This window comes from Tyto alba, unplaced genomic scaffold (genome assembly GCF_018691265.1).
Source record: "Tyto alba isolate M040663 unplaced genomic scaffold, T.alba_DEE_v4.0 Super-Scaffold_2, whole genome shotgun sequence".
Classification (NCBI taxonomy): Eukaryota; Metazoa; Chordata; class Aves; order Strigiformes; family Tytonidae; genus Tyto; species Tyto alba.
In genome coordinates this window covers 19,627,467-19,643,372 of record NW_024881282.1, presented here as the reverse complement: position 1 = coordinate 19,643,372, position 15,906 = coordinate 19,627,467, and the positions used below count along the sequence as shown (strand labels likewise).

At 37.7% G+C, this 15,906-nt stretch overlaps 1 protein-coding gene across 2 annotated transcripts in view; it reads left to right on the top strand.

Moving 5' to 3' along the window:
• Nucleotides 1–15,906, top strand: part of XPO4 (exportin 4) — an 86,192-nt gene that overhangs the window by 61,162 nt on the left and 9,124 nt on the right. For both annotated transcript variants that reach the window (XM_042792443.1, XM_042792442.1), the window contains 11 exons: nt 64–209; nt 1,511–1,688; nt 3,422–3,581; nt 5,238–5,407; nt 6,362–6,536; nt 7,662–7,955; nt 8,847–9,027; nt 9,978–10,096; nt 11,070–11,200; nt 12,000–12,117; nt 13,384–13,476. In XM_042792443.1, coding sequence (XP_042648377.1) covers nt 64–209; nt 1,511–1,688; nt 3,422–3,581; nt 5,238–5,407; nt 6,362–6,536; nt 7,662–7,955; nt 8,847–9,027; nt 9,978–10,096; nt 11,070–11,200; nt 12,000–12,117; nt 13,384–13,476 — 1,765 coding nt within the window. The remainder of the gene's footprint in view (nt 1–63; nt 210–1,510; nt 1,689–3,421; nt 3,582–5,237; nt 5,408–6,361; nt 6,537–7,661; nt 7,956–8,846; nt 9,028–9,977; nt 10,097–11,069; nt 11,201–11,999; nt 12,118–13,383; nt 13,477–15,906) is intronic.

Genomic DNA, 15,906 nt, shown 5'->3' with positions numbered 1-15,906 from the left:
AAGCCTGGTTTTGCCAAAGCAATTGAAAAACAATGAAGTTATGTTATTTTTATTTGTCCACAGTTTATTAGAAGACAGAGTGACAAGGCTCCATGGTCAGTTGCAAAGACATCAGCAGCAGTTACTTGCCTCACCAGCATCAGGCTCAATTGACAATAAAGTGCTTGATGACCTGTATGAGGATATTCATTGGCTTATTTTAGTCACAGGTTAGTGAACAGCTTTAAATAGTACTTATTCTGGTATGCTTATTGCAGCTGGAACACCTCAGGGGAAAAAAAAAAAATCCCTCTATATCATCTACTCTTAATTGACTATAAATTTTATCCCTTATGATGCTTTCATCTTACATGCACTACCTGTGAATTCTTTATTTTACTTTAATCTCTCTTGAGTAACATGAACATTATCTTTAGAAGATTGATGAAATCTTTACATGAGGTAATGTCATTTGGAAATTCCCACAACTAATTTTGTTACAGATTTTTTTGAGATGTGTTATCAGTCAACCTATTCAAGAAATTAGTCTGTTCATGATATCAGTTGTATTGTCTGGGGACACATGACTTTATAAGGAAATCCACATGAGATCAGATAACGGTATTACTTGGTGGTGGCAAAGAATCAAGTTCCAGAATCAGTGCTGATGTTCCATGTCCTGGCATTTTGTTATGTTTCAGGGAACTTGAATTTAGAATGTTTTTGGTTTTGATTTTTAGATGGAACTCTCTTACATCTGTTTGCAAAACATAACAACAAATAAAACGGTGTCTGTACTTTGTTAGGAGAAATGTATACTTTATGAAATATTTGGTGGGATCTTTTTGAACACCTGATGTTTTAGTCACTCTGATGTTGATACGAATGTTTTTTATAATATTTTTGTATCACTATGGGATGGAGTTTGTAGCTCGGAGATGGTTATGGATCAGACATTGAAAAATACAACTAAAGCTAGAATTAATATTAATTATCTGGACACCATAGTATTGTATAAAAACTCATGCTTCCCCTGATCTGCAGCTGCTATGCAAGGAAAACTTTATTATAACACACATATTTGGTGTCTGAAAGCCTCTGGCACATTTGAAATGTTAGCTGAACAGAAGTCCCAAATGAGATGGAGTTGGTGGGGAAGCTGTAAAATCAAGGCTTTTTTAATCACATACCAGAAGCAGAAAGAAGTGACACCAAAATGTTGATTTGTTCCCCCCAATAGTTGAATTGAGTATGGTACTTTTACATGAAGCAAAACTTACTTCTTATTTATTTTTTTAATTTGTTGGTTTCTTTTCCCTTCTTGGTTTCTTGTCACTTTAGGTTCTTCTCTACTGAATGTCGTTAAGGACTCTAAAGTTAACTTACACGTATTTAAACAGTGTTAGTCAGGGTTTGTACAAACATTTGATTCTGGTATGATGTCTGCGGTTAAGCCAATGGACTCTAATCAAAAAGCCATAAGTTAATCTAGGGTAGAAAGTTGTGATCACTCTTTCTTTTTTAATGTAAGGCTACCTCTTGGCTAATGATACTCAGGGAGAGACTCCGCTAATACCTCCAGAAGTAATGGAATATTCCATAAAACATTCAGCTGAGGTTGACATCAATACAACACTTCAGATTCTGGGATCTCCAGGAGAAAAGGCCTCTTCCATCCCAGGGTACAACAGAACTGATTCTGTAATTAGGTAAGGACACATCTCGTGCTATTAAGTATGTTAAATGCTTTTTCGGAGGAAAAAAAAGTGAGAATGTGAGTGGACTTCTGTGACGTTGAAAAGTAGAAAAGCAATATGTAAACACGGAACATTGGAAGAGAAATGCCTGTCTTAACTGATGTTGAAGTAAAGGCAAATAATTTATAAGAATGGTTTTATAAAAGACATATTAAGGCAATGCTGTAAAAGAGATTAAGATGGAAAAGATTAAGTCTTTTTTTTTTTTTTTTTTTTTTTTAGGGTAAAGGCAGGCAGGTTAAATATGGATGATAAAGTCAGGGTGATCCAGAGGAGGGCTGAGAAGAAAAATGAGAGTAAGGCATCAAAACAGATAAAACTGAGTGAAGATGAGAAGGCTGAAATTACTAGATTGACCTAATTACTCTTAACGGAGGACATGAGCCAAAGTGTTAGAAATAAACAGAACTGGTTTTATATCTCTACTGAAAGTCCATCTTTGACCTATTTGTTACAAAAAATTCTTAAAATTACTAAAAAGTTGGTAGATCAAAATCTTTAGACAGTATACTGTATATTCTATAATTAATTCAGCACATGTACAGTTTAAGCAAATGCTTTCCAGAGCATCTGAGCTTGTCTACTTCGAACAAGAGTTACTGCCCACGCTTGGCAGTAGCAGCAAAATAGGTCCTCAGTGCGGTAGGACTTGTTGTCTCTTACGTACACATAGCACTTTTAGCCTATAAAAGGAGCAGGAGAGGGGATTTCTGTTCGTTCTGCAAGAAGGCTGACGGCCACAAAGGAGTCCTCAATTTGAATCCTCACACTTCAGAAGATTGCATTCCACTTTTAATTGACGTGGAAGATTCTTCACCCAATATTAGTTGTTGTGTACTTAACGTTTTCTTCTGGAAGAGGCTAGAAAAAAATTGATCTTTATTAGCAACGATGTGCCTAATGTTTAGAAGTTTGAATACTGCTCACTGATACTCCTGGAAGCTTCAGGAAGTGGCCACCAAACAGAATTTGCTTGATGCAGTGTCTCGGTGATGATGAGAATAAAATCAGATCTAAATGAGAGATTTGAAGTGCTCTGGCGATTAGATCTGAAATATCTTCAAGAAGTAGACCACTGTCAACTCCTAAATTCCTTGTGCACTACCACATTCTTACCAAATTTAATTGATATACTACAAAAGCTAATACTTAGTGTAATTTGAGGGACTGATTGTTTTAATGCAGTCACCTGGTCATCTGCTATTTCAGACTGTTTCTCTGCAGTAATGAAAAAGAGATAAATAATAACTAGTCTTTTATGTATTCGTTCTTTAGTTAGGCATCACACTGCAAAAGCTGCACAGTTAGAACCCACTTGGTCACTAAGCTTGACGGTGCAAGGAAGGGAGAATCAGTTTTTCAAAAAAGCTTTTCAGGCACTCCAGGTAGTAGTCCAATTGTCTTCGTTCCCTTGATGTAAGAATGCTTGAGGATTCTTTGTTGCAGTAATTTTGATGTCAAAGATAATTTAACTTTTAATGCATATTCTGACTTTTTGGAGGATATTTGCCACTCTAGCCTATCTCTCATTGCATTTAAAGAAACAGTAAATTCAGGTGCTTTTCATTAGAGCTTAAGTACTTCATGTTATTCTGTCTTATTTCATGAAACATGAAAGTGTTTGGTAGTCACGTTGCTTCCCCCAAAACCACTCTTAGCATCCCCATTGTATTTTGAATCTGCAGGTTGTTATCTGCTATATTAAGAGTGTCAGAAGTAGAATCTAGAGCAATAAGGGCAAATCTCACACACCTCCTGAGCCCCCAGATGGGCAAAGATATTGTATGGTTCCTCAAGCGTTGGGCAAAGACTTACCTCCTAGTAGATGAAAAGCTGTATGATCAGGTAAGGATATAACTTTTATAAATTAATTGGTGAGTATTAGCAATAATAATATCCTGTGAATGCAGATGTCAGTGCAGCTGTTTTAAAGTGCAATGATAAAGCATTTTTCATGTTAAATGGGTTGTGGTTTATTTTGGAATTTGTTTGAAAGTTGATGTTTTCTCCAGTTTTTTTAATTGGAAATGTAAGTTTTTAGGGGACCCTTCTTGCACATTTTGGTGCAAATGTGATTTTTTTAGTTGTGGGGTAATTTTATTTTTTTGTAGCCATTGCCATAGCAGAATAGCATAACGTGTGCTCAGGCTGCATAGCAAGTGAAACTCACTGACTACAGCAATTTTATAAGCTGCTTCTCACTATCCATCAGATCTTACAGTTCATCTCTAATACAGTGGTTGCTCTTGATGGATGATTTAGTGAGTAACCCAGTCATGATTCGGAATTAGATATTTAATACCTCTCCAAGGTAGTATACTTTAGCTAATGTCATGCTACTTTCTCCTCTCCCCATTCTCATTCGTTCTCATTGTATACATCATGTTTTCAATTATTTATTCTTTGTAAAGGGCAACTTCTTATCGTGTTTGGACAGCACTAATCATGATTAGACCTGGATCTTGATTTTGCTCATCAGACTAACTGTAATCCAGCTAGCTGACAGAGGCCACCCATCCTGAGGAGGTCCTGTTGGCTCTAACTTTTGAGAAGGAAGCCCCCTTCTCTCCCCTTTATTTTCACTACTGAAGCAACTAAGAATGCTAATGCTTCAGCAGGCCCCTCCTTAACAAAAATAGGTATACCATAGACTTGTAAATACTGGAATCATATTATTCAGCTTGTACTTACAGCAGAGCTAAGAATTTTCTAAAGGTACCAGTTGGGGAAGAATCAGAGCATTCAAGAACGAGATCCACGTGAAGAAGCAGAATAGATTATATAGGAAATGCACGTTTGTGTTGACACATGAAAGTGATTGAAACCTCTATTTAAACCTTATGCTCAGTCGTGTATGTATTATAAGTTTTAAAGTTAGAAATGTTAGTGCTGTGCTGATAGGAAGACCCTGCACAATTATTAAAAAATCCTTGGTTTCACTCGTGAGAAACTTTTTTAAAGATAGGAGAACAGGCAATTTCAAGGAAGCGTATTTTAATGTGCCAGGACCAGAATGTGACATCTTTCCTAAAAGATGTATAGATTGAAGGAGCAATCTGAAGATGAAGAAAATTTGCAATGAAAATAAATTTTTACAAGATTCGATCTAGATTAGCAGCTAGGTTTATTTCTAATATTTTTTTATCACTGAATTTTGAGGAATTTAACCATAAATTCATGGAAACGCTTTTGGAAGATGATTTTGGGATCTTTTTTAAAGCTTTTGTACTTTCATTGGCATTACAAGCTAGACATACTCAAACCCGATTTTGTAATGAGGTTGAAACTTTTCTTTGTTTTAGGTGTTGCACTTAAAATTGTGAGATCAATTTGGCAAAGATTTTTCTGTTACATGTATTCTTTGCCTTTGTCTGTGTAATATTTGTGTATTTTAAGTAGGGAAGAAGTGACAGCCTGAAAAGAATTTGCTGACAATGATTACCATACATTTTGGGGTTCTGGCTTCTGTAAAACTCACTCATTTTAATGCTTTTCTTATAGATAAGTCTGCCATTTAGTACAGCATTTGGTGCTGATACAGAGGGTTCCCAGTGGATTGTGGGTTACCTTTTAGAAAAAGTGATCAGTAACCTGGCAGTGTGGAGTTCAGAGCAGGACCTTGCAAATGATACTGTACAACTGCTAGTAACATTAGTGGAAAGGAGAGAGCGGTAAGTTGCTATACCTCTGGAAGTAAAAAAATTTCTTTTGCTTCCTTTAAATTTTTTTGGCCAAAGTAATCCAGTTATAGGGCACTTCATATTAATGTCTCTGTAAGTGAAATTACTTTAATAACATAAGTGGGGAAAAAAAAAGTCTGACAGTGAGGAGTGAGACCTTCATTTGACAAAACATAACCTAATTTTTACTATTGTTTAGAAATGCACTCTCCTTCCCTTATCTTTGTGCCTCACTCTTAAACAGCAAGAAAGGAAAACTCTCCTGGTCTCTACTCTTATTGCGAGGATTTTTGCATTGCTTATTTTTGTTGAACAAATTCTTCTGGATTAAGAGTTCAGATACTGGCTAAGCCAGTATAAGATGTGTATTGTAAACATATAAAAATTATTTTATAAGTTCAGGATTTGACAGATTTAGACAAATGTCAAAGTCTTCTTTAGTATTGCAAACTGTGAAACACAGGAAGTTCTTGAATGTTTTACTTTTGTGAATTGACATGCAATTATACATGCAATCATGCATTCACAGTCTGCTGGAAGACTGTTCTGAAGTTTGAGGATTTAAGCACTTGAGGAATTTTCCTTTAAAAAAAAATTAAAACCCACAGAAGCTAGTTTTGGAATAAACTGCTTATTTTACCATGACATAATGAGACTAAGCTTTTAATCCATGCAGAATGTCCATTAACTCTGTGTACGTATGTGTGTAAAACTAAAGCACTTCCCTGCTTTTCTCCCATATGAATTGAGCTATTTTCAGAGTATACACTTCAGAAAGCTTAGAGGTGAGGCATTAATAAGGTTAAAGTCAAAAGGCGATTTAGCCTTAGAATAAAAAAAAAAAAAAAAAAAATCTTCTGAAAACTGCTAGCAACCTGATGTGCTCTGTTCATACAATTTTATGAAGTCTTTTCTATAATTAAACTGTTTTTTTCCCTCTTTTAGGGCAAACTTAGTTATTCAGTGTGAAAACTGGTGGAATTTAGCTAAACAGTTTGCAAGGAGAAGCCCTCCTCTTCACTATTTGTCCAGTTCTGTGCAGAGAACACTAATGAAGGCTTTAGTTTTGGGAGGCTTTGCTCATATGGATACGGAAACAAAGCAACAATACTGGACAGAGGTAAGCTCTTTCAATGCTTCTGTTACCTCAATTTTAGCAAGCAGTATAAACAAGTTACTTTGGGGAACTTTATAGTGAAACAAAATAAACCCGTATAGAATCTTTTGATTTTGAACATCTAATATTGATATCTTTTAAAATTATTTTCTCCTTGAAGGTCAGTGGTTGTATGGCACTCATGATCTGCCAAAAATTGTATCTAAAATGTCACAACTTAAACAGAAACAGCTAATAATTACCTGGAGGATTCGTGAAGCAGCCAGTACAGCAGTACACTTGAAAGAGACTGTAATAAAAGGTTAAAAATTTCCCTTGGAACTGTATAATTTCTTCCTTTCAATTTAGTGGTGTTATAAATTATTCAATTTTTCACTTAATTATAGTGACAGTAAATAAAAAGCTAATGTGGAACATAATGAAGAGCCTTGACCAGCTTTTTGTGCCCTGGCTGCATTAAAGCTCAGATATTTAATACCAGAAAGGTTGGTGCTAGAAAGTAGCTGAAATGTGATCAGGAAACACCACATGAGTTTGTAAAGCACTGGCCTTCTGAGAGAAACTTGCTGTTATTAGCAAAGCTATGAAATTAGTGATTGAAGGTAAGACTATAATGCACTGGAAGTAATTGGGAAAAACCTTTAACTGTTTTTATGAAAGTTTCTAAATCGCTTCCAAACACAGCTGATTACAAAAAGAGATTGTGCTACTGAGAATCCCAATACGGCAAAAGTAATTTGGAACGTGAATCTTAATTAATGCTTTCATTGATGAACTGTAACAGTTTTTTTCCCCTAATACTGAATTTGGAAGAGAATCAAATACTGTGAGCCAGAGAAAGTCATTGTCATTTGTTTAAATGCTACAAAATAACATGAAATATTTGTGGAGGTGCTCGTTTTGTAACCAGCCTGCAGATGGTGACGGATAACGAGAATCACTAATCACTACCACTTCAGCTTACCTTAGTGACAGATGAATAACGTAATTGAGCTGCTGGAAACTGGAAGTGATTGATTCTTGTACTGCTATACCAAAAGCAAGTCAAGAGCTTGCTAAATTACTTAAACCTCACATCTCATATAATAGTATGCTTATCTTAATGTGACTTTCCTAAAAAATTTCAAGGTTCTTCAGCCACTTCAGCAGCGATTCTTGAATGTGATAAACCAAGAAAACTTTCAGCAGATCTGTCAGGAGGAGGAAGTGAAACAGGAAATCACTGCTACATTAGAAGCACTCTGTGGCATTGCTGAGGCTACCCAGATTGATAATGTAGCTATTCTCTTCAATTTCCTAATGGACTTTCTTAATAATTGCATTGGATTAATGGAAGTATACAAAAACACACCTGAGACTGTTAATCTCATAATAGAAGTCTTTGTTGAAGTTGCACATAAACAAATTTGCTATCTTGGAGAGGTAAGTACCTCCAGAAGGGGAAAGGGGGAGGGGGGGTGCATATGTGTACATGTGTATATAGTGCTATCCCTTAAACAAAATAAACTATAGTGATTTTTAGAGTCTATCCAGAAACAAATGCTATATGGTCACACCTGTTAGAGGAATTCCTTTGTTTAAAAACATACACTTGCAAAGTTTAAAAGCCAGATATCTAGACTGTTCTTACACCAATAAACTTAACCACAGTTCATCACTGGTCTGACTCTATGCATGGACGACAAAAGAGTGCAGACTGTGTTGAGTACTTTTTTTAACTCTTATCAAACTTCTCTGAAGGCTAGTCTAGGAGAATTGCAGCACTGCTTTATGTGGCAGATGCATACCATAAAGACGCTGCTTTGGTCCTAAACAAGGCATTAATAGATACCAAGAAGTTAATGGGTAAAATGAGTCAGTGCAGTACCTTACATCTTTGCACTGTTGGCTAATTTTGCTTTTGCATCTAGAAGAGTTCCTGCCTATTCCCAACTGGGTGTGCACATACAGTGTATTGTGGCTCCAAACTTCAATAGCTGAAGTGTCCCCAAGGGATTTTGTTGGTAATCTAGTTTGTGAGGTAGTGACATGTGTCAGCCTGTCTCAAGCCACTCTTGTCTTTTTTTTTTTTGTTGTTGTTGTTGTTAAGACTGAGGAATTGATAAAAGTAATATTCTGCTGTTTCAAGCAGTAGCACGTCAATATATGGCTGTAAGTGTTCTTATTGTTTATGGTGTGCAGTTGTTACAAAAATGGGTTATGTAACGAAAATTAAAATCTTGAGGTATCATCAACCAAGTAATGCCATCTTAAAACAAAGTGTGTCACTTTTAGCATATGGAAGTTTTCTTATTATCTAACATTGTTTTATAGGCCAAAGCCATGAACTTGTATGAGGCCTGCCTAACTCTGCTGCAGGTGTATTCCAAGAATAATCTAGGTCGACAGCGGATAGATGTTACAGCAGAAGAAGACCAGTACCAGGATCTCCTTCTTATTATGGAGCTTCTCACTAATCTTCTATCAAAAGAATTCATAGATTTCAGTGATACAGGTATGAAGGAACTGGTAACTGCTGAACCATAACGTCTGTTCTAAACTGTAAAAACCATTGTGCGGCATGTGCTCAATCCAGGTAAAGTGAAAACTGTGAAGTTTAGGCTTGATTAGATCAGGATATCGACATCGCTATTTAATCTGCCAATAGCAAAGGAAGGACTTTTCACAGTATTCGAGCATCTGAAATTATTATTGCTGTCATAAAATAAATAAGGCATGTATGGAACAGCTTGAAATCTGAACGTTGCCATTTTGAACATGTAGCAGCAGTAGTTTTATAACAAAAAACCCCGAAGAAGTCAGAATAGTAAATTACTGCAGAATACTTACCATGAAACTAAGGCATGTGAATACTACCTAAATGTAAAGCCCAGAGATCAAATGTATTGAAAGTTGTCTGCATACTGTTGCTGACTCAATGCAGGAATTATAAAAGTAAGGTCACTGCCAGTGGATGGGAAATGTAGGTCTTACCTCTAACTGGAGAAAACTTGGCTGTGTCTAAACTACAGAATTTTCTGCATTAGCTTTCCCATTTTTTTTCTCATGTTTCTAAAATATATATAAACATATGGAAATATAAAGTATACAAATGCAGTAATATTTTGCTCACTGTTTGTGCGCAGGCATGAAGCAGCGATCACTAGAAACAAATGCAATGTTCTGTAATGGAAGGGAGCCCTCAGAGTATCTGAAGTGTTCTGGTTTAGCATGCCATGTGGTACATGTGATTATGAAATGCTTAGTCCTAATGAATATAAATATAGAGTGATGTGGCAGTCTTCACTCACTAAGTTTCTATTTTAATACGGTGCCTCATGTTTTCATTTGGGAAGAGGGGAATAGTTCTATTTTTAAAAATGTCTGTATTATAAAGAAATGGGATTCTTCCTTCAGTATGTTTAATCCTCCTTTTATGCAAAACATTTTTTGTCTTTTCTACAGATGAAGTATTTAGAGGGCATGAGCCTGGGCAAGCTACAAATAGATCTGTATCAGCAGCAGATGTTGTCTTATATGGGGTTAATCTAGTTTTGCCTCTAATGTCCCAGGATCTGCTGAAGGTAAATATATTTTTACATGTAGCTTCTAGAATATGAAAGCTTTTATAGTAGTGAATTCCCAGAATTCATTCTTACGTGCATTCCTCCTCCTTGAGTTTTCTAGGCTTTTAAAAATTTAGATAATTGTTCCATAGTTCCAGATACTGTTTGAAAAGAAATATTGTAAGCTGATAAAATGTGTATTTGAAGGGCCTAAACAAAACTTTTTTCTTCTAAAAGTGAGTCCGTGTAGGTCAACAGTTAGCCAAACCTGAAATGTGGTTTGTGGAATTCTTTTTCTGATTGATTTCAGAAATGTGATAGGAAGCATAAACAGTGATATTAGTTTTAAAAAAAAAAAAAAACAACAACAAAAAAAAAAAACCTGGAAGCAAGTAGTAACTCTTGAATTATTTTCACAATGCAGCTGGCTTTCATATCATAGACAGCAGCAAGCAGCAGCTTGTCAGTAGAACAGTAAAATATGAAACAATGGAATGGTGGCATTTCATTGGGTTGCACTGTGTTTAATGTTTTACACTTCAGAAGTGTTCCTCTGATTCAAAGTATCTCAGTTGTTGCCTCTTGATGTGCTTTCTCATCTGGTAGCGCTTGCTGAGTGTGAGAGCTATCTCCATTTTAGATGAAACTGAGTCAAAGGATGTGTACCCTAGGAGCCCCTCTATGCTTGTGGGGCTTTCACCCCACAGGACTAGACTTGCTCATGTCCAAAGTAAAATTCCTTGAATTAGTCTAGAGCAGATGCCAGACTCCTACCATCAACCGTTCAGCTTTTGCAATCTTTTTTTATTGTACCACAGTGTTTGCTCATAAAATTGTAGCCAATCTAATGACTCTGAAGTTGTCTACTAAAATTGTCTTTTCTTCTGCAGTGGAAAGCATTGGTCCTGTCTCTTTGTAGAGATGGAGATTATGTCAAAATAGCGTTATGTGATGGATTGATTCTAAAATTACCATGGTTTTCTTTTGACAGTTTCCATCCCTGTGTAATCAATACTACAAATTAATCACTTTCATCTGTGAGATATTCCCTGAGAAAATTCCACAACTTCCAGAGGACCTCTTTAAGAGCCTAATGTACTCACTGGAGTTAGGGATGTCATCGTATCCTTTATAGAGCTTGGGAGTGGTTAAAAATCTGAGTTGCTTTTCTAAGGACCTGTTAAAAATCTTATTTTTTTCTTTCTTTACAATGTTTTCCTTCTCTATCAATAACTATATCTATAATGATAAATCAGCAACTGACTCTCTGCTCTCTGAGTAAGATTTTATTCACTGTAGTGTCTATTGAGATTCTTGCGTTTGCTGAATTGCCTCTGACTTGTGTTGCTTGAATGCAGCCTTCAAGTGGTTTAGCATGTAAGTTTTTTCTGGCAACCATTCCTGCCTCCTCCATTACTTCATTTCAGAGTGTGTAACTTCATAAGCCTTCAGCTGGTATCCCAAAGCCATTCCTGAATTAGTTTCTCAGCTGGTAATACAAAACATTGCTGCTGTTCTACTGGGCTGGCTCCAGAGCATTTCCTGTCAGGGTGCCAATGGGCTCTCCCTCTCATAATGGGAGTACCATTTTCACTAATCTGTGGCACGTGTCAGAAACAGATGTGCTTGACCATAAGGGACTCTTTCTGAAAATGTTATGTCAGAGAGGGTTATGTTACCTTAGAGCGTCTAGCTAATAAAAGAAGGCAACAAAGTTGGAATTCTTTTTCCCCCCTTTTTCTGTTTTTCTGTTTTCTTTTTTTTTTTTTTAATTAAAAAAAAAGTGAACATTAACAGCTTTATAGTGAAAAGAAATCCTGGAAGATAAAAGCATTTAAAGTATTTTTCTAGTGACAGAACTGGGAAGTTTTACTACAATTTAATTGAATTCTGACTTTGATTCTTTAACTCCCGTTATCAGAATGAGTTCAGAGGTTTGCCAGCTCTGTCTGGAGGCTGTAACACCATTAGCAGAACAGTGTGCAAAAGCACAAGAAACAGATTCAACCCTTTTTCTAGCAACAAGGCACTTTCTTAAGGTAAGGCATCTGCTTTTCATGTTACTTTGTTTTTTTTGCATACAGTTAACATCAAGAGGCCAAACAGTGATATCATACCTGACCAGGTTAATCAGGATCACACATACAGTAAGAAACAGCCTGTTACCTAAAAAACTGGTAGTTCAAGAAGAAAGGGAGCACAAAGGACTGGAGATACTGGGCTACAGTACAAAGAAGGATGGAGGTGTAGGAGGAGAAAGTTACTTATTGCGAATCAGCAAAAGACCTGAGCTGCTCAGAATGCAATTTATATTTATCCGTTCTCTGCACGTGAGTTCTAGAATGAATCCGATGACAATTTTAGCAGTTACGTTTACTGTGAAACAGAAGATTTCCAGAACTGTGTGAACTGGAGGCTGGGTAGAGTACTAAAATAAGAGGCAGAAAAAAAGAACGTAGTTGGGAACTAGAAAGAAAATGCTGTCATTTATTCAGTGTATCCAATTAATTATGCGTTTTCTTAATCCAGTATAATATTTTAGTACTTTCATTTTAGGACCATTCACTCTATCTCATTGAATTTTGGAGTGGCCTGTAAGCAACCAGGTTCTTGCTAACTGGGAACTAATTGTGGAATTTATGTGCTTCTCTTCTGATTTTTGTAAAGACTTTGGTTTTCCTTAAGGCATCTTTTCTTTTCAAACTGACATTCAAACTTCTGGGGACTGCTCATTAAAAGCACACATAAGCCAAGCTGAGAGAATGAGAAACACCTTAAATAATTCCATTTGTCTTTGTATCTCTTCAACGTTACCCTAGCTTTCTGCTTTTTCTCTAAATTTCCACTTAAAATTACAATACCATTCTTATTCATCTGTTCCCTGTTTGGCTTTCTGTGAGCTGTAGGAATCTCCATAAATTGAGACAAAAGTTCCATGGTTTATTCTGGAAGAGCAAAGGGTTTTTTCCATTATTTCTTTGGCATATCTGCAGCTTTTGGAGAAAGATACAAGAGATGCCATTTCTCTCTGAAGAACACATAGAAATCAACAACAGGTTTCAACAACAGTGCACTGAGACATGAATTTGTGCTGTTAAGCCAAGACTTGACTTCTAAAAGACCTGGCTTCCCAGTTACTGATACATAAATTTTTAAATGCAACAAAACAAACAGCAACCTTGGATGTTTGTAAAAACATATGTGTTGTTATTATCAGAAGTGAAGATGAGGTTCAGCAGCAAATATTGGTCAAGTAGAAAGTTAAGTTTACCCTTCTAGTAACCGCTTCTGTCTTGTGATTTCAGATGGTCTTTGATATGCTGGTACTTCAGAAGCACAATACAGAAATGACAACTGCAGCAGGTGAAGCATTCTACACATTAGTGTGTTTGCATCAGGTATGGCATTTAGATACTTACACCCTGAACACCAGTCATTTATTAAAGGAGAGTGGTTAGTTACTGTGTTCTGGCAAATAATAGAATCATTCAAGTTGGAAGGGACCCTCAGGAGGTCTGTAGTCCAAGCTCTTACTCAGTGGGGTCAACACTGAATTTGGATCAGCTTGCTCAGGACTTTTTCCAACTGTGTCTTGAAAACCTCCAAGACAGATATTCCAAAGCCTCTCTGAGCAGTCTGAATGCTTTAGTATCCTATTATCCCTATAATTCATGTGCTTGCAGCACCTGCCCCACAGTCTTGGTGGCCCACAGCTGGACTCATGCAAGTTCATCAATATGCTTCTTGTGTTAAGGAGTCCAAGACTGGACGTAGTATTTCACATGTAATCTAACAAGTGCTGTGTAAAGACAAATAAAGAATACAGCCCAGTATGCTGCTAGTGTTCATTGCTGGTAGGGCACACTGCTGACTTGCTTAGCCTCCCCACCACCAGGACCTTCAGGTCCTTTATTCAGCAGAACTGCTCCCCAGCCTGTCTGTTCCCAGTCTGTATAGTTGCAGGGGTTAGCTTGTTTCAGGTGCAGGACTTTACATTTGTCCTTGTTGAATCTCGTGAGGTTCCTGTCAGTTCATTCCCCCAGCTCAGCGGGGTGTCTCTGAATGTCAGTCCTGCCCTCGAATGCATTGTCTGCACTCCCCAGTTTGGTTTCACCCACAGACCTGAGGAGAGTGCATTTCCCCTCCTCCTCCAGGTCACTGACTAAAATATTTAATAGGACAAGGCCCAGATGAGAGCTCTCGGTGACACCTGTAACCAGCTTCCAGGTGGAATGTGAGTCATTAACCACAATCCTTCAGAGGCTGATACAAGTGGGTTTTCACCCATGTATAGTCTACCCACCTAGACAATAAAGTCCCAGGTTGGTTACTAGGATGCTGTGCAAGACTTGCTAACATCAGGCACCTGGGGCGCTCTGCTCATCCACAGACGTAGTCATTTCATCACAGAAGACAGTTGGGGTGGTAAAGTACAATTTACCCTTGGTAAATCCACACTGGCTTTTCTCAGTTCCTTTCTCTTTCACGTGCTCAGAGACAGTCTCCAGGAGTACTTGCTTCATGATTTTCTTAGTTGTTCAAAGATTAACAGCAGCCTTGTAATGAGATGAGCCAACTTTCTGAACCCTTGGATGGATTGTCAGGTCTCATGAGCTTGTATGCATCAAGATTTCTCAAGAGATCCATGGGTTGGTCCTCTTTACTACTGGTAGTTCCTCTCTTCTTTGAACACTGTCTAGCCATAAAGGTCTGGGAGAATCTGTCAGTGAAGACCAAGGCAAAGAAATTACTGAGTATTTCAGCCTTTTCTTTCATCTGTTATCACTAAGTCACCTGCTCCATTCAGCAGCAGGACCCACATTTCCCTGTTCCTTCTTTTACTGTTAATATACCAGTAGAAGCTGCTCCTGTATCCTTCATATACCTTGCCAAATTCAGATTTAGCTGAACTTTGCTATTCTGTCATTATTCTTGTCCAGACAGTATTTCTGGTTTCCTCCTTTGTAGCTGTCCCTGCTTCTATCTCCTGCATATGTTCTTGCACTGGAGTTCAGTCATGAGCTCCCTGCTCAGCTGGGTTGGTGTAGCAACTTGTTTATATTGTTTTCCTCAGTGTCGGGGCAGGCCGTTCTTGTGCTTGGAGAAGGTGGTCCTTAAAGACCTGTCAACTCTCATGAGCTCCTTTCATCTTCAGAGCTTTCTCCCACAGGATTCCACCCACCAGTCTCCTGAATAAGCTGAAATGTGCCCTCATGATGTCCAGGGCCTGTACTCAGCTGCCCTCTTTCCTTGCTCTCCCGAGAATCCTGAACTCCACTATTTCATGATCACTGTAGCCAAGGCTGCCATTAATTACCACATCCCTGACCAGCTCTTCCTAGCTGTGAGTAGCAGATGCAAAGTCACCCCTGGGTGGCCCAGCTGGCATTTGAACAAATGTCAGGGAGATAATCTCCTAAGTCTGATCGGGAGATTTCAAGTTGCTTCAGGATGACTTGGTCCACCCTGTTTTGGTGACTTGTACAAGCTCCCACCATGATGTCTTCTTCACCATCTCTCCTGTGATCATGACCCATAAGCACTCAAATGGATTGTTGCCCAGTCCATAGAAAAGCATCCTTAATTTGAGTTGCCCCTTCAAATAAAGGGCAATCTTCTGTCCTCTTCTTCCCTAAAGAGCTCTAAAGAGCCTCTGTCTGTCTGTTGGAGCACTCCAGTCATGCCACCTGTCCCACCACATCTCAGTGCCTCCAGTGATGTTGCAGCTCTGCATCTGCACACGGAGCTCTAGCTCTTCCAGTTTGTTTCCAAAGCTGAATCCATTTCTGCACAGATATTTGAGGCTGGCCTTCTTTCAACCTGCTTCA